Source organism: Anguilla rostrata, chromosome 5 (genome assembly GCF_018555375.3).
Source record: "Anguilla rostrata isolate EN2019 chromosome 5, ASM1855537v3, whole genome shotgun sequence".
Classification (NCBI taxonomy): domain Eukaryota; kingdom Metazoa; phylum Chordata; class Actinopteri; order Anguilliformes; family Anguillidae; genus Anguilla; species Anguilla rostrata.
In genome coordinates, this window is record NC_057937.1 from 63920893 (window position 1) to 63945684 (window position 24792).

Below are 24792 nucleotides of genomic sequence, written 5' to 3' on the forward strand. Positions count from 1 at the left end.
TTTGGGAAGTTTCTGGGCGTGGCACTATTTTCTGCGTGGGGAGGGGTGGGTGTGGCTACAGAGCCTGTGGTTTGGGATCAGATTTCAGAAGAGTGTTTTTTGCTAGCCAGTTAGATACAGCCCCAATACAGTGATGCGAAGTGACAAGCTGACAAGTTCGTACCAGAAACAGAGCTACTGTAACATTGGAGTTTTCCTCCGTGGCGTTAGCTGAAGTTGGCCAAGTGGACGAAAAGCGACTCAGAGTTGGCTCGTTTCCTGTTGGACCTGTGAGTAACATTTTTTCTGGCTACGTTCGGTGGGGCGCTCGGAGTGAGCGGGCGAGGTTGAAGACAGAGGAGGAGACTTCTTTGATTGTAAGCACAGGACCTCAGCCAGGCTAAAAGAAATCTTGCATAGGAGGCTTTAAATACTTGAATGCTGTATGTTTATAATGATGTCTTTGGTTGTATGTACTACCCACAGTGGTGCAATGGTTACTTTGCTTCTATTTCGGTCTTCCTCTTCTCCTCCTTTGCTAACACACCTCTGTGTCCTCATGTGTGAGCATGCTGCTGGGAGGGAGATGTACGGGCCGGAGTGAGCAGGTCTGCACACGTGCAGCGCTGCGCAACACTGCCAGCAGACCTTCTGCTCACTCCCCACAGGAGCGTTGTCATGACCACATTTTTTACATGCCAAATATGGCTTGTTTTTAATTTTTTCAAATAATTTTGCAAGGAAAAGAGAATGGCTCGCACTTCATGTCTAAAGTGGGGGAGGGGGTATGGGGTGGGGGGGGGTAGGGGGTGTATATATGAAAGTATACACTACATGGCCAAAAGTAAGTAGACACCTGGCATTCAACATCTCCCCCAAAATTATGGGCATTAATATGGAGTTGATCCACCCTCCCTGCTATAACAACCTCCTTTGGTTCCATTCAGCCAGAAGAGCATTAGTGAGGTGGGCCACTGATTGGGAGATTAGGCCTGACTCGCTGTTGGCTTTCCAATTGATCCCAAGTGTTGGATGGGGTTCAGGTCAGGGCGCTGTGCAGGCCAGTCAAGTTCTTCCACACCGATCTTGACAAAACCATTTCTATATGGACCTAGCTGAGTTCCCGAGGGCACTGTCATGCTGAAACAAGAAAGGGCCTTCCTCAAACGGTTCCCAGAATGTTGTCAAGTGGAACTAACAGGCCTAGCCCAAACCATGAAAAACAGCTCCAGACCAAGGGGTGTCCAGATACTTTTGGTCATATAGTGTACAACAGGGGACCCAAAGAACTATCAACACACTACACTGCCCTTCCAAGCAGCATATTTGGCCAAGAGATACGGGATGAAAAATAACTGCTACCAAAAATAACGGCTACCACAGCAACCGTCTGTTTGAAACAACCACCGATGCGGGTCCTTAAAATATGTTACATGTTACAGTTAATATATTAGGCCTTCAGTTGCCACACTAAAACCCAAATTTGCAACAACAAAAAAAAGCCAGTCAAATTTCATTTTTTCCATTTTTTTTCCTAGGCTACCACAACATGCACACGTCGTTTCGCACAGACACACCCTATCACAAGATAACTTTATCTCATAAAACAAACATTGAAAAGTAACATGCTTATCGTTAATGCAAGAGTTTTAGCACGTTTTCTTCTGAACCGTTTAAGCGAAGCAGGGCGTGCGTGGCTGTCTGTGATAAGTGAGCGAACGCGAGCGCAGGCGCGCGCATAGGAATCATAGTCGGTGGAATTTAATGTCCTAAAGTGCCGAAAAAGAGAAAAGAAATCGAGCGGGAGCAGAGGTGAGTCTTCGGCTACGAACGTCATAAAATAATAATTACTCTACACGCCTTCGGAACTCTCTGGGTAACGCACAATACGAAATAGAGTGAAAGACGGTCACAGTGATAATATTCCTTGCAAATAAACATTCAGTCGCAATGGGGTTATGGTTACCCTGCATTGTAGCCTACATGGTAATAATTCGGCATGGTATATTTGTTCACAAGACAACATTTGTAATGTTGTAATGTTTGTAAACTACACCTGTGCATATACTCGAATTGCGCTGTTCCGTCTGAACTGGATGCAGGGAGCACGCGCGAATCATATTTTACATTACATAATACAGGCATTACAGCTCTATCCAGCTAAATGCATAGGTTCAAGATGAGGCGCAAAATATATATATATATATATATAATTTTTATGTCCTTGACCTTGTATTGCATTTTAACTGGATGTTGTGTTCACTTATTTATATTGTATGACAGTTGTATTTGTCTGTTTGTATTCTTGTGTTATTGTTGTAACCATTTTTATGCTGCTTTCTTGGCCAGGTCACTCTTGAAAAAGAGATTTTAATCTCAATGAGACTTTTACCTGGTTAAATAAAGGATATATATATATATATATATATATATATATATATACAGCGGTCTCTCGTTAATCGCGGGTGTTACGTTCTAAAAATAACCCGCAATAGGCGAAATCCGCGAAGTAGTCAGCTTTATTTTTTACAATTATTATAAATGTTTAAGGCTGTAAAACCCCTCACTACACACTTTATACACTTTTCTCAGACAGGCATTAACATTTTCACACTTTTATCTCTTGTTTAAACACTCTCAAACCTTCGTAGAAAAATAAGTCCAGTATTATAGAATGAAACCAACGATCAAAACCTGTTTTCAGGCCCAAACATTTGTTTGAGAAATAAAAATATAAACGTTTTCCTATAAATAATAATGATGGATTTTAGAACTAACGAATTTAATTTTAACGATCAACCTACGAGGTTGGACACATAAGAAATTATTAATAGTGACTCACGAGTATTTCACAGTTTATTTCACAGAGTATTTCACACGCATTCTGTACTGTACAGGAGACACGGCACGGAGGAGATTGATTGACAATGGTCTACAGCCAATCAGGACCCAGAACACAATGCGCTAATCAGGACGCAGAACACAATGCGCTGTAAAAAAAGCATGCAAAATTGCACTAAAATAATCCGCGAAGCTGCGAGGCCGCGAAAGGTGAACCGCGTTATAGCGAGGGACCACTGTATATATATATATATATATAATATATATACGTGAGATTTTCCCTTCAAATTAAATAAAGATTTGAATTATATAATTTATTTTTGGGGTTTATTTTTTCAGATTCATTGCGGGAAATACTAGGGTATTTGAAGCATAGCACAAGACAAAATAATAACATAACCGTTATGTGTGCAGGATTAAATTGCTTTTAGACATCCTGTTAATATCTTTTTAACCAATTGCTGGCATGCCTTTTTCTCTTCTTAGCCTGTCGCTGGGACAGCATTGGTGTCTTAAGCCAATCGCTGGTCAGTACTGGTGTCTGTGTCTGAGTTTGTACATATTGATTCTCCAGCTTGTTTCCTCACAGACAGGGGCATCATAGTGGGGGGAAAAGTGGGACTGACAACCCAGGGTGGGGGGAGGGCCCTCGAACAGCCTGGAATGATCCGTGAGAGACATGGATCAATTGAGGAAGGGGACCCACAGAGACTGCTTATGTATAGGGCCCAGAATTTTGTGCTACACCCCTGCTCACAGACCTCATGATCCGAAGATGTGGAAACTATTCAAGACAATTTCTCCTGCCGTTCTATCATCTCTTAATATGAACATTTTTCGACTACAGCTGCATTGGAAAGATAAGGGATTGTGTAGCTTTAAATTTTAGGATGGTTCTGTGTTTGATTAAGTTAAATTGAAAATTAACTTTGTGAGGCAGTATATATGCTTTAAAATGTGTTGCTGAATCCTCTCTGTTCTGTTTACTCTTTTTTCAGCACAAGAAGCAAGGCGGGAAGGAGAGAGAGAGGGCAGAGGGGGAGGAAGGTGTAGGGAGGGGGAGGGAAGCAAAGAGGTACTTCGGCATTTAGAGGCAGTATTCCAACATTCCAGGATTCCAGCATTCCAGTATTCCAGCATTCCAGGATTCCAGCATTCATGCTAATTTTGCAGATGTCCCCTGCCTCACTCACACCTGAGCACAGTTTAGCTACACCTGTCACTATTAAAATCAGAGACTCAGGTATAATAAACCACAGCGACAGACACAAGAAAAACACAAGAGACTGCTGGACAGAGAGACAGATAGATATCGGACAGAGAGACAGACAGAAGAAGACAGAGAGACAGACAGACGGGTGGACAGAGAGAGACAGACAGACACACAGAGAGACAGACAGAGGGAAACAGAGAGACAGACAGACAGGTGAACAGACAGACAGATAGAGATCAGAGAGGATGCTGGGACAGCGGGGCGGGTCGGGAGGTCGTGACTGGGTGACGCTGGTGTCCGGGCTGGTGGAGTGCCTGTGTTTCGCCGGGGTGGTGTTCGGCTGGGCCTCCCTGGTGTTCATCCTGAAAGCGGAGGGCTACTTCAGCGACTTCTGCCTCAACACCACTGGAGCCAACAGCAGCGTTCTCACAGGTGAGTGTGTTACAACTGTGTTCAGCACAGAGAGTGTGTTACAGCTGTGTTCAGCACAGAGAGTGTGTTACAGCTGTGTTCAGCACAGAGAGTGTGTTACAGCTGTGTTCAGCACAGTGAGCGTGTTACAGCTGTGTTCAGCACAGAGAGTGTGTTACAGCTGTGTTCAGTGCAGCGAGTGTGTTGTACAGTTCTGTTCATAGAGTAAGGTGAGTTTTTCCTCTCTCTCTCTGTATAACACTCACGTCTCTGTCTCTCTCAAATTCAAATGTGCTTTATTTGCATGACAAGTAAACTTGCATTGTAAAAGCAATGGGACATGCAAAATGACAAACAGACCCCTACAACCAGAGGAGGGGAAGAAGGAAAAAAAACAAGAGTAACAATCCCCCATACACATATGCAGGTATAGATACACACACACACACATACAGACACACCCAGGTTAAAACATATTTAGTTAGTGATATTACAATTTATGAACCTATAAGTATTAATAATGAACACAGATGATCTCTCTCTCTCTCCCTCACTTTTTCTCCCTCTCTCTCTCCCTCCCCCTCTCTCTCTCTCTCTCTCCCTCTCCCTGTCCCTCCCCCTCTCTCTCTCTCTCTCTCTCTCTCTGTCTTTCAGATTGCAGTGGTCAGGATGAGCAGTTCTCCCTGGTCTTCACCGTTGCCTCCTTCTTGAACAACTTCATGACGCTGGCCAATGGCTTCTTATTTGACCGCTTCGGCACCATGGCAGCCAGATTCTTGGCCATGTGAGCTCACGGAAGGGGGAGGGGCAGAGTGAGAGCAGGGGTCCTGATTGGCTGTCATATGAAACAGGAGAGCAGGGCCCTGAAGCCACAGATTGTGCAGTAGACCATAAACAAATGCTGATTAATAAGCACGGTGTTCTTTCACAGATCTCTCCATACCACTGGCACACTGATGGTTGCTTTTTCTACTGCAGGTAAATCCACTTCATATACACTACATGTCCAAAAGTATGAGGACACCTGACATCCAACATCTGATCCAACATTATGGGCATAAATATGGAGTAGGTCCACCCTGTGCTGCTATGACAAATTACACTCTCCTGGGAAGGCTTTACACTAGATGTTGGAGCATTGCTGCCAGAATTCGGTTCCATTCAGCCAGAAGAGCATTAGTGAGGTCTGGCACTGACTGGGCGATTAGGCCTGGCTCGCTGTTGGCTTTCCAACTGATCCCAAAGGTGTTCGATGGGGTTGAGGTCAGGGCTCTGTGCAGGGCAGTCCGTCCACACCGATCTTGACAAAACCATTTCTATATGGACCTCACTGAGTTCCCAAGGGCACTGTCATGCTGAAAGGGCCTTCCCCAAACTGTTTCCAGAATGTTGTCAAGTGGAACTAACAGGCCTAGCCCTAACCATGAAAAACACCTCCAGACCAAGGGGTGTCCTGACACTTTTGTTCATTTTGCTCTGCCCTCCCTCACAGTTAAATGGCCTTCACCTGCCCAGAAGTTACAACCTGAATTGTAACTTCTCTCTTTTTCTCTCTCTCTCTTCCCTCCATATGCCCCCCCCCCCCCCCAGTGATATCCACTTTGCTCTTCCCTGCTCTGTCCTTCATCACCATTGGAGGGATGTTACTGCTCATCACAAACATACAGGTAGGTTTCCTACTGGGAACCAGCCGCTCCGCTGCTGGGACTCCCAATTCCTGGCTCCCCACCCTTCAGGGTTAAGTGAGGGGGTGTAGCAGGTATATGAGTGCAGAGGTGGTGGTGCAGCAGTATGAGGTGTTATAGGAGGGTGTGAGGGGGGTGTAGCAGGTATAGGTGGTATGGGGGTATGTCAGGTTTAAGTGAGGGGGTGAGCAGGTTATAGGGGGGGGTAGTGAGGGGTATGTCAGGTTAAGTGAGGGGGTGTAGCAGGTATAGGTGAGGGGTAGAGGTTTAGTGAGGGTGCAGCGTAAGGAGGTTGTCGTTAAGTGAGGGGGTGTAGCAGGTATAGGTGAGGGGTATGTCAGGTTTAAGTGAGGGGGTGTAGCAGGTATAGGTGAGGGGTGCAGCATATAGTAGTCAGCGGTTAGTGAGTGTAGCAGGTAGGTGGGGTGTAGCAGGTATAGGTGAGGGGGTATAGCAGGTTTAAGTGAGGGGGTGCAGCAGGTATAGGTGAGGGGGTATGTCAGGTTTAAGTGAGGGGGTGTAGCAGGTATAGGTGAGGGGGTATAGCAGGTTTAAGTGAGGGGGTGTAGCAGGTATAGGTGAGGGGTATGCAGGTTTAAGTGAGGGGGTGCAGCAGGTATAGGTGAGGGGGATTCAGGTTTAAGTGAGGGGTGTAGCAGGTATAGGTGAGGGGGCATATCAGGTTTAAGTGAGGGGGTGTAGCAGGTATAGGTGAGGTGTTTTTCTGACCCCCCCCCCCCATCCTTCAGGTGGGGAACCTGTTTGGCTCTCATCGCTCAACTGTCATCACCCTGTACAATGGAGCCTTTGACTCTTCCTCTGCGGTCTTCCTCATTATCAAGGTGAGACTTCCTGAGTGTGTGTGTGTATGCTTGTGTGTGTCTGTGTGTGTGTGTGTATGAGTAGGATTTTTGGTTTCACAAAGGAAGTTCACAATTTCACCTGATTTGTTACCGGGGCAACAGAGTCTTAATCCCAAGCCTGTGAAACTGCAGGTTTATGCTTAAATTAGCTGATGACATCACACACACACACACACACACACAGAAATGAACGCGAGGTTCGTGTTGATGAACTAGCCACCATTGTAAGAAGAGCATTTAGAAGGGAATGTGTTTTCAGAGACCGACAAGATCCTTTTAGGCACTTGCACAATTGTCTTCATGAGCACTACTGATTTAGTTTAGTAAATAACAAGGGAATTATTTATCTCCAGAAATTAATAGTTGTGCAACTCAGAGCAAAGTGAGCTCTAACAGTGATACAGGCACTGGATAGAGCTCCACTTCCTCACACTGGTACATATTTACATGCTGTTTTCCATGCTGAAAATAGAGGCCTAATAATTAACTTTATTTGTTCATTTGTTTCGTACATACAATGCAAGCCACAATGCTTCAGGGCAAGAATAAAAGCAAAATAAAACCGACAAGCTGGATACAAGATTACGCAATAAATACAGCGGTACACAAGGAATTAAAATGAGGCAGAGAAAATGAATTTAAGAAATAAAATGAGAAACAGGCACTGAAGCCAAATAAATGAAAATATAAGTGGCCTAAAGCAAAAGTAAACAATCAGGAAAGTGTGTTCAAAAAAAAGATCAGTGTATTCATCAGGGGTAATATTTATGTAATCACGAATAAATAAATGTTTTCAGTGTTTCTAAATGTCCTGTGAGGTTATCTAATTTGTACATTGCCTAGTTGAACGTGTAGAATATCAGTTAAGAGGATATGTTTGCAATATATTTTTATATTTATCTTTGACCTGCTGCCAGCTCTTTTTGTAGCTGCTGTCACATATGCCAAAAATTAATATAATTTAATGTAATCTAGTGAATGAATGTCTACTGACGTAGGTACAGACCTGTTTGAATTATCTGCCAGGCTTCCGCTCTCATTTTGGCCCCTCTGGCTGTTTGAGTCGCTAGTTAGGATAGAAGCAAAACGAGCAGAGGTGCCGAAGCTGCAGACCTCATGCAATAAGGACGAGAAAGGGGTCCGGAGAGCGCTTTCCCTGTGCTCACTGCGAGCCCGACCGCCGGCCTTTGTCACGTCTCTCCCTCTCTCTCCTCCCAGCTCTTCCTGTCTCTCTACACTGATCTGTCAAATAAAGCCGAAAAAGCCCCCCAAAAAATAAAATAAATAATGACGAGACAGGAGGAATGAGAAACGGGCGCCCTCTGGCGGTCACTAGACAGAGCAGTCACCGTGACAGTCCATATCATCATTCTGTACTGTGTGTTTACGTTTATATGGGGTCATGTTGCTGTCTGTTTGTGGACATAAATAAAAGTATGAAGTGTGCGTGTGCATTTGTGAGTGAGAGTGTGTGTGTGAGTGTTTGTGTGTGTGAGAGTGTATATGAGAGTGTGTGTGTGAGTGTTTGTGTGTGTGTGCATTTGTGTGTGAGAGTGTATATGAGAGTGTGTGTGTGAGTGTTTGTGTGTGTGTGCAGTTGTGTGTGAGAGTGTGAGTGTCTGTGCATGTGTGTACTGCCTGGGACATCCATGGACCACTGCAGCAATGGAGAAGGAAGTGGAGGCAAATGGAACATCTCTCCATCTCTCCCCTCCCTTCAGGTGCTGTATGAAAGAGGGATTTCTCTGCGCTCCTGCTTCCTCTTCATGTCGGCCTGCAGCGTCATCCACCTCCTCCGAACTTTCCTTCTCCTGCCCAAGACTCACATCCCCTATCCACTGCCTGAAGACTACACTTATGGGTACAAACTACAACTCCCACACTGCCCTGGGGCCACACACATTCATTGAGCATATCACTACCCACTGCCTGAGGAATACACTTGTGGGGACAGACTACAACTCCCACACTAAATTGTGGCATACACATTCCTTTAGCCTACTAACTGCCAGAGGGCTAGACGTACAGAGGGGCAGAGCTGCAACTCCCAGGCTGCCTTGGGGCTGACAAATCTTTGCTCACAGGGCTTTGCTGATTTGCTCATCTGCTGCACATGAACAGGCTGAGCTGCGGCACATCCGGGAGCCACAGCGTGGAGGGGGCTGGGCGGGCGGGAGGAGCAGACAGCAAGCGGAGCGAGCCCCAGAGCGACAGCGTGCCCTTCCAGCCTGAAGACAAACCACCGTCCCAGACCTCAGAGGAGAGAGGTGTGCCCCCCAGTCCTGCCCCCTACCTCCACCAGACCTGCCCCTTAGCTCCACCAGACCAGCCCCCTACCTCCACCAGACCTGCCCCTTAGCTCCACCAGACCAGCCCCCTACTTCCACCAGTACTCCCTACTGCCCCTACCTCACGACCTGCCCCACGCTAAGTCCCCCAATCCTGCCCCCACCCCCTACTCCACAGACCTGCCCTCCACCTTCCCCCTACCTGCTTTACTAGACTGCCTGCACAGTAACTGGATGCTCAACTCTGTGCTCCAACGACTAAAGCTCGGTCTGCTGCTGGCTCGTTATGAGCACTGCTGAAGGGCTGTGGTTTATCATACAACACCCGTAGCTGCCATAGCAACACAGGCAGTACTGAAGGTCCGCACAGCAGAACAGGGCCCCTACTGGACGGGGCAGCTGGTGGACCTGTTAGAAACGCCGGTTTGTCTACAGGAATCTGCAGGAGTGTTTTCAGATTTGACCTGCGCCTGAAAGAGTTGAAGTATTTGGCCTGTGACTGGAGCCCACCTGCTCTCCCTCATGCAGCTCAGACACTACCTGTTCATTGGGACTCTGAACCCCATGCTGACCCGCCTGGCGGACGGGGACCCCTCCCTAGGTACAGACACCCCCACATTCACATTCACTCCCTCAGCACAGATTTAAAAACAATCACACCCCTCATTACCTGTGTGTAATACTCTATTAACCGTCCTTCAGTCACTCCTTCCTGTTTAACTCTCTTGCAGTGAGCAGGTACACCAATGCCTTTGCCTTTGCACAGCTGTGTGGGGTTCTCTGTGCACCGTGGAATGGACTCATCCTGGACAGAAGCAAAGGGAAGCAGCGAGCTCCAGGTGAGAACAGGTGTTCCCCTTCGCAGCACTGTTTAATAATGTGCTGGATTTTTCACTGAGCAGAATATTTCTCTCTATTCCCCAGGAGAGACAGAGAAGGAGGCTGACCTGCGCTCCTCTGCTCTCTCCCTCTTTATCACCTCCCTCCTGTGCCTCCTCTTCTCCATCTGCGCCTCCATTTCAGTGCTCCCTCTGCAGTACCTCACCTTCGCCCTGCAGGTCATCAGTCGCTCCTTCCTGTATGGAGGCAATGCAGCCTTCATCAGCATTGTGTGAGTAATAACAATAATAATAGAGAGGTTCAGCTCCAAATCACGCCCTGTACCCCTGTACCCTGAAAGACGTTCAGCTCCAAATCACGCCCTGTACCCCTGTACCCTGAGAGAGGTTCAGCTCCAAATCACACCCTGTACCCTGAGAGAGGTTCAGCTCCAAATCACACCCTGTACCCCTGTACCCTGAGAGAGGTTCAGCTCCAAATCACCCTGTCCCTGTACCTGAGAGTTTACCCAAATCACACGCTGTACCCCTGTACCCTGAGAGAGGTTATACTCCAAATCACATGCTGTACCCCTGTTCCCTGAGAGAGGTTCAGCTCCAAATGACATGCTGTACCCCTGTACCCTGAGAGAGGTTCAGCTCCAAATCACACCCTGTACCCTTATACCCTGAGAGAGGTTCAGCTCCAAATCACACCCTGTACCCCTGTACCCTGAGAGAGGTTCAGCTCCAAATCACGCCCTGTACCCCTGTACCCTGAAAGACGTTCAGCTCCAAATCACGCCCTGTACCCCTGTACCCTGAGAGAGGTTCAGCTCCAAATCACACCCTGTACCCCTGTACCCTGAGAGAGGTTCAGCTCCAAATCACACCCTGTACCCCTGTACCCTGAGAGAGGTTCAGCTCCAAATCACACCCTGTACCCCTGTACCCTGAGAGGTTATACTCCAAATCACACGCTGTACCCCTGTTCCCTGAGAGAGGTTCAGCTCCAAATCACATGCTGTACCCCTGTTCCCTGAGAGAGGTTCAGCTCCAAATCACACCCTGTACCCCTGTACCCTGAGAGAGGTTCAGCTCCAAATCACACCCTGTACCCCTGTACCCTGAGAGAGGTTCAGCTCCAAATCACACCCTGTACCCCTGTACCCTGAGAGAGGTTCAGCTCCAAATCACACCCTGTACCCCTGTACCCTGAGAGAGGTTATACTCCAAATCACACGCTGTACCCCTGTACCCTGAATCACACCGTTTGCTGAGTGAGGTGCTCCGCTCCTGTACTCTGAGTGAGGTGCTGCTCCTGTACCCTGAATGAGGTGCTACTCCTGTACCCTGAGTGAGGTGCTGCTCCTGTACCCTGAGTGAGGTGCTGCTCCTGTACCCTGAGTGAGGTGCTGCTCCTGTACCCTGAGAGAGGTGCTGCTTCTGTACCCTGAGAGAGGTGCTGCTCCTGTACCCTGAGTGAGGTGCTCCGCTCCTGTACCCTGAGTGAGGTGCTCCGCTCCTGTACCCTGAGTGAGGTGCTGTTCCTGTACCCTGAGTGAGGTGCTGCTCCTGTACCCTGAGTGAGGTGCTACTCCTGTACCCTGAGAGAGGTGCGCACCGTGTGCCATTTCTCACTTTTGGGGGTCACACTCTCTCTCCCTTTCCCACAGGTTCCCTGCTCACCACTTTGGGAAGCTGTACGGTCTGGTCATGACCCTGTCAGCTGTGGTGTCCCTGCTCCAGTACCCCTGTTTCGCCCTGGTCAAGGGGCTCTTCCAGGGGGATCCCCTTTATGTGAGCTTCCAGAGACTCTGTGCTTCACAATCAAAACACACTAAGTGTTCAATCCATGTTAGATCTGAATGGTGAACAGCTTATTTGAAGTGAATGCTGATTACACAAATGATATATACAGTATATATATATGATCACTGCTAGATTGGTATCTCCTATAGAATCATTGCTAGATTAGCATTTCCAGTGTCTGCCAGCATATAGGCTGTTCTGTGCCTCTGGCTCAGGCAGCTGCTGTATTTTGTTGTCTCTCTCTCCAGGTGAACATCGGCCTGACTCTTCTCACCCTGCTGACCTTTGCTCATTCCCTGTACATGCACCTGCACTGCCGAGCTCGAGCCGCACAGAGAAGGGCTGTGCGGGGCAGCAGCGCCGGCCGTCCTGCGGACGAGCTCAAACTAAAGGGGCCGGAGGACTCAGACTAGGCCATCGGGGGCAGGGAGGCTCAGACTAGGCCATCGGGGGCAGGGAGGCTCAGACTAGGCCATCGGGGAGGGAGGCTCAGACTAGGCCATCGGGGAGGGAGGCTTAATGGAGGCTGTGCAGCAGACCAGAGTCACCCAACCCTGGGGACACGGTGAGGATGAATTACCCCAGTACAGTTTAGTCACCAGTATATTAATCACTGTGCATACCTGACAGTACTGGCAGTGTATGATATCCTTGCATGGACGGGGGATGCTTTTATCTTGCATTTCTCTCGTTTTAAGGGAACAACACTCAATTTGAGAGGTTCTTAAGAATTCTTCAGGACAAGAACAAGCTTAAGTTTACATTTTTAAGAGTAAACAAGATAATAATCACAAGTATTAAACTTGAGTTTTTAAAAGTTAGAAGCTGTGAGCCCTGTGAGGTGGTACTTCCTGGAGCTGTGAATTTAGAGAGGCGTTTGGGTGGTCAGTGGGAACACCACTATTCTACACGGCTAAGATACAACCAAGAATGTCCACAACACTTCACAGGTACCAGAGTCATACAAAGCCCATTCTCACTGCTGTATGCCAATCAGAAGCCTTCTTCCTCTTTAAAAACCCATGTCACTTCCTGGTTCATTCTTTTACTCTCTGTTTTGCTGTTGGCCTGCTGTGATTGTCTTGTATAGCATTATTGTACTGCAGTTGTCTCAAGCTGCCAACTTTGTGTGTTTGTGTGGTATGTGGAACTGGACTAGGTAAGGGGCCCTACACATTTTGCTACATGTAGGTATTTAATTGTCTAAAAACCTTAGGTTAGGAGTGGATGCCACCTCCTGTATGTTTAGTTTTGGGTAGTTAGGGTAGTTAATCAAAAGTAGGGTTTTTTGTTTGAACTTTACTTTTATTAGATAGTTAGGCAGTTTACACCTATTGAGTTAGCTTGGTTTGAGTTTACTTTGTTCTTTCTTTTGGCATCGCTCATCCGGTTCCTTTGAATGAGTGTGAGAATGCAACCAGCAGTGCATCTTTGTAAATAGTGTAAATACCCATTGTAAATTCTACCTTCTTGTAAATATTTTCACTGGCACTTTGTCACTAAACTTATTTCACGTACCAATTGTTGTGTATTGTTTTCTGTCCTCCCATCGGTTCATCCACCCCAGATTACATCAAAATAATCATTTTATGTTAAATACCCCTTCTCATATTCCCCTTGACTATTGGGGTCGTAACACATACCAACTTGGAGCAACAACAATAGAATGTCCATTATTTACAAAGATATTTTCTGGAGGAATTATTGTTGCCCATTTCGCCGTTACTTACACACTGAAAGTGCTGTGTATATAGGAAATGTCACTGTTTTAATATACACGCTCAGGTGCAAGATGAGCCCACCTATAAGGGTCTCTGACCAGTACTGGCCAAGCAGTCCAATGGGACCTACCATGCACAACGTCGCGACATGGAGAACATAACCTCTTCCCAGGACAAAGCCAGCCAATTATCGTGATGACTGAGAAGGCTTTTAGCCAATGAAATTACATTTCTAACGACATTTAGGCCGTTAGGCTCGCATAAAAGACTGCGCTTTGTCTCTACTGTGTAAACAAACCATAACTTATTCAATATGTACCCTGAAAACTTTACATAGTGGCAAAAAAGTTCTTGAGACTTTATACCTTAAAAGGTTGTTTTACAACAGACATTTATTTTATAAGTGCCTAAGTCTATTTTATAGTGCCTAAGTCTATACAGAAGACAGAATTTGGAGGGCTTGGAAGAATATTTCAGAGAAAAACAGTGAAAACAGCTTTGAATCCACAGCAGAGGGCTGTGAAGTGAAGGACTTTATCCCATTTTATATCGGTGACCATTTACATGCATTCTCAAAATATGTTTTATTATAATTCAGTATGCTTATAAACATGAATAATAAATTGGGCATGAGAAATTGTGGGATCTGTTTGACATGTTGATACGGGTGGGGTATCTGACTAAAACTTTAATGGACCTCAATCAATGGATCAGTAAACTAGTTAGCTAATGTGTTTACTTTCTACAATCTTCCAGACCTGCTGCTGCCAGAGGTGGCAAGGGGAGAGCAAGGAGAGGCAGGGGGAGAGGGTGACAGATAGGGGGAAGGGGAGCTGATTCCAGCATACTTCTGCCATTAGCATACAGTATACAATATATAATATTTTACACATATAAAGACCCATAACACCATTTGTTTACCAAGTGTCCTTTTGGAGTCTCCAAATCACAGGTTAATAATAAAATATCTTCCTGCCTGCATTTTCTGGTTAGCGGTAACGCTCAGGCGGTTGTGTTCTGGTTAGCAGCGTGTTTCTGTTAGCGTAACTCAGGCGGTTGTGTTCTGGTTGGGTTAGCGTTGGCTAAGCGCCTCAGGCGGTTGTGTTCCGGTTAGCGGTAACGCTCAGGCGGTGGTTTGGTAGCGTACTGGCTGTGGTTAGCGGTAACGCTAGGCGTGTGTTTGTTCGTATTCTGTGTTGGTTAGCGGTAACGCTCAGGCGGTTGTGTTCTGGTTAGCGGTAACGCGCTCTGTAGTGCGGTTGTTGGTATAGGCTAGGTACTATGTGTTCTGGTTAGCGGTAACGCTCAGGCGGTTGTGTTCTGGTTAGCGGTAACGCTCAGGCGGTTGTGTTCTGGTTAGCGGTAACGCTCAGGCGGTTGTGTTCTGGTTAGCGGTAACGCTCAAGCGGTTGTGGTGCAGGAACAGCAACTGGTCCAGGAACTCGGGGGGGATATTGGCTCTCTTGTGGAACATGGCCCCTCCCTCCTCCATGCCCTGTGCCAGTCGGCGGGGGGCATGGCCTGCGATGGCGGGCGCAGCCAGGTAAACACGGGCGGCCCGGGCCAGGAGGGGCAGCTGCCCCACCCTCTCTCGCCACCACTGCAGAGGCTCCTCCCCCAGTTCCGCCGCAGGCTCCGCCCAGAAGATGGCCAGCTCCCGCTCGAGCTGCTGAGCCCGGGACCGCTGGGGGGTCTGGGGCCGGGCGGAGCACAGCCCCCCCAGCAGGAACTCCATGTCCGAGAGCCCCTGCTCTCTGGGGGCCGGCCCGGAGGACTGCGCCTCCATCTTACGTTCCCTCACACCATCGTCTTCATCGTCCTCCTCATCGTTGTCCAGGATGATGGTGGCTGCAGGCTCTTTCTGCTCCGGGCCGGAGCGCCCCCTGCTGGCTGCCCCGGGTTCTGCCCTTCCCTGCGCCCGTTTCCTGCTCCTGGTGAGAGCGCCGGCCCTGGGGCGTTTGGACCCGCGCTTGTGGCCCCCGTCCCGCTCCGCCGGCTGGGCCTCCTGGGCCAGCTCCAGGGCCTCCTCCTTCAGCCAGCGCAGGGTCTCCGCCCGCTCCCCCGCCTCCAGGAACTCCAGGCCGCGGAAGCGGGGGTCCAGCGCGCAGGCCAGGCTGAGGGCGGGGCTGAGCCGCGGGTCGCTGTAGCGCTCCGCCAGGCCGTCCCGTACCGCCCGCTTGGCCTCCCGCCTGAAGGGGGAGTCAGCGGGACAGGGCGCAAAGTGGCGGGACAGCAGACTGGTCAGGACCGGTTTGACCAGCGACAGGCGGGGGAACTGCTCCCGAGCCAGGGTGCTGCAGGCCACGTCCAGCGGCTTCAGCACGCCACACAGTTCCCGTAGCAACGACCAATCACAGGGCTCCGGGAGGCCAGCAGCAGGCTGCTGGGGGGCGGGGTCAGCGTCGGCAGGCTGCTGGGGGGCGGGGTCAGCGTCGGCAGGCTGCTGGGGGGCGGGGTCAGCGTCGGCAGGCTGCTGGGGGGCGGGGTCAGCGTCGGCAGGCTGCTGGGGGGCAGGGTCAGCGTTGGCAGGCTGCTGGGGGGCGGGGTCACTGCTGCTGGCAGACATTTTCTGCTGGACGCGGGCGAGAGCCTGCTGGGAGTCAGACAGAGTCTGCACCCCCGAGTACAGCGAGCTCCAGCTCAGGCCATCCCGCCCCCACCACCTGAGCACGGCCTTCAGGGCGGGGTCCGCCAGCAGCTCCACCACGCCTGGGGGCGGGGCCGGGGAGGGGGCGGGGCCGGGCTCCGAGAGGGCGGGGTCAGGCGGGGTGGCGAAAGGGAGGAGCCGGGAGAGAAGGGCCTGACAGCGGCTGAGGGCGCGCTGCACGTCGGGGAGCTGCAGAACGCGCTGCATGCAGTCCCTCAGGACGCCCAGCACGCAGGAGACCGGCGGCCAGCAGGGGACAGGGCGGAGTGGGGCGGACGGGCCTGAGGAGGAAGCAGGGCGGGGGGGGCTGGGGGCGTGTTCGGGAGCCAGACTGGAGCTCTGCTCTGGGGGGGCAGGTGCACCTCTTCGTGCAGCGGTGGGAAAGTTTGGGTACAGAGAGCTGGCGTTCCCCTCCTCGCCCCCCAGCAGAATGAAGCTGGGCGTGGCAACACCCCACTCCCAGGCCATCTCTCGAACCCGGGCTTCTACGCTTGCCTCCCCCAGTCGCCGTGACGACAGGGTCAGGCTGTGCTGCCTGAAGTCCTCGTCCACGAAGTGGGCGGAGAGCGTGACGTAACTGGCCCCGCCCCTCCAGCCGTGCCACCACACCTCGCCGCTCAACGCCACGGGCGACCGGGCCCCGCCCTCCTTGGGCGCGGGGGCGGGGCCCGCCAGGGGTGAAAGGTCAGCGCTGCAGTCGGAGTCCCGACTCGCTTCATCCGGGGAGAGCGTGATGACTGGGGACTTCTCCGCGGGCCCCGCCCCCCTCACGGCCTCCCGCAGTAGCCCCGCCCACTTTGCCCTGCCCTGCCGGTAAGCTCCGCCCAGCAGCTCCTGTGCCAGGGCCTGGGCGGAGGGCAGCTTGTAGGAGGGCAGCAGGGTGCTGAGGAGCAGGCGGAACCCCTCCCCCTCCACCGTTTCGGGGGGCAGCAGGTCCTGCACCAGGAAGTCTGCGATGGCGGCGGCGGCCTGCGCCGCTGAGACCGGGGGGGGCGTGGCTGCCGGCAGCGCAGCGGGGGGGGCGGGGGACACCCTGTTAGTCACGCTGCTGCTCACGCTGGCGCTGCCCTCCCCGCCCCGGTGCAGTCTGGGACCGGGCAGGCCGGCGGGTGGGGCGGGGGGTGGGGCCAGCTTTGGGATGACGCCTGCTGCGGGGGAGGGGCCGGGGAGGATCCCGGCCACGCCCGAGTCCATCAGCTGGTTGAACTCGCGGCGGTGCTTGTAGATGAGGTGCTGCCGCAGGTTGGTGGTGTTCCCGCTGTACGCCAGACGCCCGCCGCACAGCTTGCAGATGATCTTGGTCTTGTCCAGGAACTGGCCGAAGCAGTTGGCCTCGAACCCGAAGAAGGTCCAGTAGCGGCTCTGGGCCCGGCTCAGGCTCACCAGGCTCTCCGACCCCTTCACGAAGTTGAACTTGAGGGCGGGGCGGGCGGGGGCCAGGGAGGAGTCTGGGCGTGGCACGGGGGGCGGCGGGTTGGTGGAGGACACGGTGGGGGTCCCGTGGCCGGAGGGTGAGCGGTCCTCGGTCTTCACCTCGCTGTACACCGCGCCGATGGCCAGGGGCGGGCTGGCCGGCTGCTCGCCCCCGTCGCCCACGGAGACCATCTGCACGTCCTGAAAGGTCTTCATCAGCGCCTCCTTCTCCCCAAACGCAAACCGCACGTGGTCACCTGACCCGGGGAGAAACACAGTCACTCCACGCACAAACCGTTACTCATGAAATAATGTTACTAAACAAATAATAGTGTGTCATCAATGAATAGTTTCTAAGTGTTGTAACTGTTTTATAAAAAGCGTACGGCACTCGAGGCCGTGCTGTACGGTGAATACTCCTCCTCGTGCCTAACACTGTGTGGTGCCTAACACCACCGCTGCAGTGACTGTGTGGTGCCTAACACCACCGCTGCAGTGACTGTGTGGTGCCTAACACCACCGCTGCAGTGACTGTGTGGTGCCTAACACCACCGCTGCAGTGACTGTGTGGTGCCTAACACCACCGCTGCAGTGACTGTGTGGTGCCTAACACCACCGCTGCAGTGACTGTGTGGTGCCTAACACCACCGCTGCAGTGACTGTGTGGTGCCTAACACCACCGCTGCAGTGACTGTGTAGTGCCTAACACCACCGCTGCTGCAGTGACTGCTCATGATCCAGCTCTGCCTGGCCTGCCGTACTGCTCAAACCACTCAGCTCTCAGGTGTGTGTTCAGAACTGCATTCCCAAACATGGGGTTCCCCAGCCCTGTGCCCCATTTACCCAGCTGCAGGCCCAGCATGGTACCGTACTCCCGACCGATCCACACCCGCAGCTCCACCCCCGCCGGCGTCTCCTTGGAGACGCGGTAGTAGATCCGCCCGTGGTACTGGAACACGGTCAGGTTCTGCTCCGTCTCGCTGGACGCACACGCCACGTACCTGCAAAACACGCGTGTGCGGTCAGCGTCACGCACCTGCAACCAACACGCGTGTGCGGTCAGCGTCACGCACCTGCAACCAACACGCGTGTGCGGTCAGCGCCACGTACCTGCAAAACACGCGTGTGCGGTCAGTGTCATGTACCTGCAACCAACACGCGTGTGCGGTCAGCGCCGCGTACCTGCAAAACACGCGTGTGCGATCAGCGTCACGCACCTGCAACCAACACGCGTGTGCGGTCAGCGCCACATACCTGCAACCAACACGCGTGTGCGGTCAGCGTCACGCACCTGCAACCAACACGCGTTTGCGGTCAGCGTCATGTACCTGCAACCAACACGCGTGTGCGGTCAGCGTCATGTACCTGCAACCAACACGCGTGTGCGGTCAGCGTCACGTACCTGCAAAACACGCGTGTGCGGTCAGCGTCATGTACCTGCAACCAACACGCATGTGCGGTCAGCGTCACACACCTGCAACCAACACGCGTGTGCGGTCAGCGTCACACACCTGCAACCAACACGTGTGTGCGGTCAGCACCACATACCTGCAACCAACACGCGTGTGCGGTCAGCGTCACGCACCTGCAACCAACACGCGTGTGCGGTCAGCGTCACGCCACGTAAACTCGTTCCCTGAACTCGCCCAGCTCTAGGCTGAAGTCAAAATGCAGTGAATTCCCAGGAGACACACAGAAACACAGAAGATCACAAAGACACTTTTGACTCTGTGAGGCTCGCTAGGTGATCTATGGAACGGTGTCGCAGTTAAAGCGCTACATGTTACCCTGTAAAACGGCCCCAATCACAAGTAACATACAACGACAAACACTCAGTTATTCTCACCTCATCCAGTTGGCTTTTGATTCGTCGGACCCGTCAACGTAGAAGAAGAAACCCTTATCTTTAATCTGGAGAATGGAGGACATTTAACTCATCTTTAGGACGGAACATATTATATTCACATACACCATGATACTCTCTCACACACACCATGATACTCTCTCACACATACCACTATACTCTCTCAGACATACCAATATACTCTCACACACACCACTATACTCTCACACACACCATCATACTCTCACACACACCATCATACTCTCACACACACACCACCATATTCTCTCACACACACCATGATACTCTCTCACACACCATTATACTCTCTCACACACACCACTATACTCTCTCACAAACACCACTATACTCTCTCACACACCATCATACTCTCACACACATACCACCATACTCTCTCACACACACCACTATACTCTCTCACACACCATCATACTCTCACACACACACCACTATACTCTCTCACACACCATCATACTCTCTCTCACACACCATTATACTCTCTCACACACACCACCATACTCTCTCACACACCATTATACTCTCTCACACACAGTCATACTCACACACTGTTATGACCTTGGTCATTTTGCTTTTACATCTGTCTCTGTTTCCTGTGTCTCTTTCGTTCGATTCGTCATCTGATTGGCCGTTTCTGCCTCCGATCATTCGGTTTGAAAAAGCCGCCATTTTACATTCACCAGTTGAGACTAGTGCTTCGGATTCGTCCTCTGTGCTTGTGGATTGTCATTACTTTGTTGACTTTGCTTGTTTGACCTTATTATGTTTGACTTTCAATTCTCGTCCAGCCCTTCTGGTTTGTTTGCTGATTGGATTTTGTGTTTGACTATGGACCCATTCTACTCGATTCCGATTCTCATCGAGCTCTTCTGGTTTGTTTGCTGACTGGTTTTCGTGTTTGACCACCGTCTCGTTCTAATCGACCTCAACTCTGTTTGTCCCCTCGCATTTTGCCTTGTTATTTTTTTTTTTTTTAAGGTGACTCTGGGTGGAAATTTAAATCTCCATTGGGGGTACGCTGTTCTTGGTCTCAGCATGCAGATTAAGTATCCTAAAGCTCTGCGTTCATACCCGCCCAGTAGCCCAAAAGCCTTCGAAGGCCAGCCAGGTTAGGCAAGACAGGGACCAGAGCGGGACACACACCATTATAAACTCTCACACACCATTATAATCTTTTACACACCATTATAAACTCTCACACACCATTATAATCTTTTACACACCATTATAAACTCTCACACACCATTATAATCTTTTACACACCATTATAAACTCTCACACACCATTATAATCTTTTACACACCATTATAAACTCTCACACACCATTATAATCTTTTACACACCATTATAAACTCTCACACACCATTATAATCTTTTACACACCATTATAAACTCTCACACACCATTATAATCTTTTACACACCATTATAAACTCTCACACACCATTATAATCTCTTACACACCATTATAATCTTTTACACACCATTATAAACTCTCACACACCATCATACTCTCTCTCACACTATTATAATTTCTCACACTCTCTCAGGTGTGAAACTTACCGCCCAAGAGTACTTGGTGCAGGCTTGGCGGCTCAGAAGCCCCTCTCCTTCATAGGGTCCAAAAATCGAGCCCTGGGACAGGTGGGACTGTGAGAACACACCCACCGCCCCCATGGGGTCCTGGGACCTCTCCACCAGCACCAGGCACTGCGGCAGGGACAGCACCGCCCTGTCCCCCACCCCCTCCAAAACCGCACTGTCTTTGATAAAGTGGGGGGGGCCATGGGCAGGACAGGAGTCACTGAAATACAGCTGACACCTTTCACAGACTGAGAGAAAGAGGGATAGAAAGGAACAGAGAGGGATGGAGGGGAGGGCAGGAGGGAGCAGAGTAGGGGGAGTGAAAGGGTGAGTAGAGAGGAGGGAGGGGGGGAAAAAAATCAATGAATGAGTGAGGCAGGGAGAGGGTTTGAGCGCTGGACTTGCTCCCCCAGCCCCCCCTCCCAACCACATAGGACTGTGGGATACTCACACAAGCGTTTGTCGTCCACAGCTAACATCGCTCCCCTGAGGCATAGAACATACACAGCAATCAGAGATCACAATCACGACCAGCGAGCCAATCAGAGACCACCATCAACACCAGTGAGCCAATCAGAGATCACCAACTCCACCAGTGAGCCAATCGGAGATCACAACCAGAAGCAGTGAGCCAATCAGAGATCACCATGACCACCAGTGAGAGTGTCTTCACGCCATCATCAGCATACATTTTGTTCTTTCAAAACATGATCTGAGCTACTAGGTTACCTGGGTACAATATCAACAGTGGACAGTACTTTCTGGTGGTATTAAGATATGCACTTTAAGTAAACTATGAGATTTATGACACATTGTCTTAGTTATTACTCTACTGGTTAACACAGTAATTTATATTTTGTGAAGCAAAACCCAATTTTAACAAGATCTAAACCAAACGGACAGTAGCCTATTTTATGTTCTTTCAAATTGCCATTTAACTCGCTCTATAACTGATATTTTAAGTACTGTATAATGATAGTCACCTTTAAGTAGCAACTTATCAACTAATAATTAACAATAATTGTTAAATTATTATTATCGTTAAAACTGAGGTAGGGAAACGACGTCGATTAATTGTCTTTGTTGCACAGGGGAAAACAGGGGGGAAGAAATGGCGATTGTGAGAACAGCGCGATGTCCAGCGGCACCCTCCCCCTCCTCACACTAGCGTGCAGCTGACCAGAGTGCATTCTACAAAGCGGAACACGAACCTACCACTAAAAGTCCAATTTGTGTTTTCATTACTATGCAACAACAGGAAGTAGGCTACGTGCGTAGCCTCTGCATTTGTGTCCGTATTAAATGTCGGATATCGAATGCGAAAGACTGACTTACTGAGGCTGTTTAAATGTGAAGTTTCCCCAGAAGCGCCAAGCGATAGCTGCCGATTTGTGATAGGGGTTTATTCCGCGTCGTTCTAGACTAGTACTGCACGTCCCGCCTGCAGCTTAAACACATATCGCTGTAAACTGCTAAATTTATTGTTATTAGTAGTAATAGTGTGTCGGTTTAGCTTGCTTTCAGCTCCCGAGGCGCATGGTAATCGCCGCGCTGTGCAAAGCATTGCATTACTTTGCCATCGGAGCCCCGACCTACCCGATTGGACATATCGATTGGAACTCGAAAGTTGACGGACGTTTCTGTTGACTAATAGCTTGGGGAGGACACTAGCTCAGCGAACCAGAAGCGCCCGACCCTTCCTTTGTGCAGTACTCCACTACAGGGTGGTAGTATGATGTGATTGACAAGGCAGTCTACCAATAAAGGGAGTATCTTATTTTGCCAGATCCAATTGTTCCAGTTGTTGCCATTATAACATCAAGCATGGTATTTAATATTGGTGCAAAATGTGTTCTTATTGTTGCCGCCACGACGGAATTTTATCCTACTTTTACCCAAGAGAGTGGACAGCCCTAAAGAACATACATTACACTCCTTTAAAACAAGAACTCCATCAACGCCATCCTGTCATGGTATGGGAATAGGAGGCTGTGGGGAGGAGTGCTGGTTTCTGCTTCACAAAATTAGAATAATAATTAAGAATAAATTCACACCAGTATTTACAATCGAACCAATAACTATATAAATGTTTATTTATAATAATAATAACAACAACAATAATAATAATAATGTTTTTCTTTACAATCTCTGTCCATGTCTATATGCATAAAACGATGACAGCAGTCGTTGTACTAATCATAGTTAGGCACCGGTTCCCAAACTTTGGTGACAGGGAACAAAGTTGACAATTTCAGTAATTTTCTCCAGTTCTGCATTGTGGAGCAGCTGCTTTCAGAGGGAGACTTTGCCAAGAATGCCAGGTACCACAAGGACCCCTGTGAGGCTGCTGGGGGTAAATACATAGAGCAGGGGCTAGGAGGGAGTTATTGACTTAACTGTTTCTGGAGAGGTCTGGGGTAAATCCTGCTGACTAGACATCGGAGCGGGCATCCCAACGATGGAGTTTAAGACAAAAGACCAGACCCAGCAGAGTTTAATGACCAAAGACCAGACCCAGCACTGTCTGACTGAGGCATTCAGGGTGTTCCATGAGTTTCTGTTGGCTGTAAAATGAGAGGTGCTCAATGAAACACCCTATTAAATGCTAAAACGAAACATCTCATATTCTCAACTGCTTAATCATCGATTAGATCCAGGGCTGGGAATGGGGGCGGGGGGACGGAGTCCGGGTAGTAAATATCAAGGGTGTACACCGTTCCGTTTCAAATGACCAAACTATACTGGTACCTCTCACCTGGCACGCTGCTGTATGTGTGACCGTGCTCTGAGATTATTAGAGTACGTTAGCTCGCAACTAGGTTTGAAGAAATTATAGTTTTTAGATGATTTGGACAACTGTTTAGCCCCGAATTTCTCCTGTTATGTACGCGCGCTGCAAGCTGCAGAGCATAGATAATTTGCATGCTAGTTTTCCATGCTCTGTGGCTGATCTACTTGCACTCGATAGCTGGCTAACACCGCTAGCTAGCGAGCTAACGTTAGTTAACAAGTTAGACACTTTATTTGATCCCAGCTAGCCAACTAGTAACGTTAACATTATTTTATCGATTATTTTACAGTCATTGAGATCAGAAATCCAGAGCTGAGGTCAGACGTGAGGTGGTGACAGGAAGTGGCTTGCTACCTCACAAATACGAAGCGTACATCAGTATTTTATCTTCTAAATAAATAAATAACTATCTAGTGCATATGGCTGATCTCAGAAGCTGGTTTGACGTCTACAGCACATCGTGTCTTTTGGGTTATTTGAGGTTTACAATAACCAGTCCAGTTGGAAGTACAGTAGGAAAGGGAATACTGTTCTGTTTCTGCCATATTGATATGTCGGTCACTTTATAGGGTTTTAATTTTACCATGAAGGGTCACTCACCACATCAGACACATATCAGTGAAGTGATAATTCTATGACAGAGACTGTTGTATGTGGAACCACACTGACCTTCTGTTTCCTCTGGAAGATAATGTTTTTGTTTTAAAACCATAACTCCCAGATGGATTTACACAACAACGGGGAAATGTCAAGACCCATGTGACAGAGAATGCTTTATGAATATTATTCTATTTGCTCCTCACTGGGGAAGCATTTTGCTTTTCTGTCACGAAAGAAGCATCACA

At 49.6% G+C, this 24792-nt stretch overlaps 2 protein-coding genes across 3 annotated transcripts; one reads left to right on the forward strand and one right to left on the reverse strand.

Annotated features, from left to right (window-relative positions):
• Positions 1 to 101: 101 nt before the first annotated feature.
• Positions 102 to 13427, forward strand: LOC135256196 (equilibrative nucleobase transporter 1-like). Its single transcript, XM_064338039.1, has 13 exons — positions 102 to 269; positions 3819 to 4465; positions 5099 to 5228; positions 5376 to 5422; positions 6035 to 6111; positions 6879 to 6971; positions 8714 to 8853; positions 9114 to 9350; positions 9766 to 9881; positions 10012 to 10119; positions 10205 to 10391; positions 11775 to 11898; positions 12159 to 13427. The coding sequence occupies exons 2-13, from the start codon at positions 4279 to 4281 to the stop codon at positions 12321 to 12323; spliced, it is 1611 nt and encodes a 536-aa protein (XP_064194109.1). The 5' UTR covers positions 102 to 269; positions 3819 to 4278; the 3' UTR covers positions 12324 to 13427.
• A 578-nt stretch (positions 13428 to 14005) lies between these two features.
• On the reverse strand, positions 14006 to 22791 carry LOC135255965 (uncharacterized). 2 transcript variants are annotated; one of them, XM_064337811.1, is made up of 7 exons: positions 22492 to 22781; positions 21608 to 21642; positions 21136 to 21404; positions 19538 to 19602; positions 18535 to 18692; positions 14908 to 17948; positions 14006 to 14668 (listed from the first exon to the last, which is right to left on the reverse strand). In XM_064337811.1, exons 2-6 carry the CDS (start codon positions 21633 to 21635, stop codon positions 15001 to 15003), a joined length of 3468 nt encoding a protein of 1155 aa, XP_064193881.1. In that variant the 5' UTR covers positions 21636 to 21642; positions 22492 to 22781; the 3' UTR covers positions 14006 to 14668; positions 14908 to 15000. The 2 variants fall into 2 exon arrangements, with proteins under 2 accessions (XP_064193881.1, XP_064193882.1); XM_064337812.1 differs by having other exon boundaries at positions 14197 to 14637; positions 14941 to 17948; positions 22492 to 22791.
• Between the last annotated feature and the right edge of the window lie 2001 nt (positions 22792 to 24792).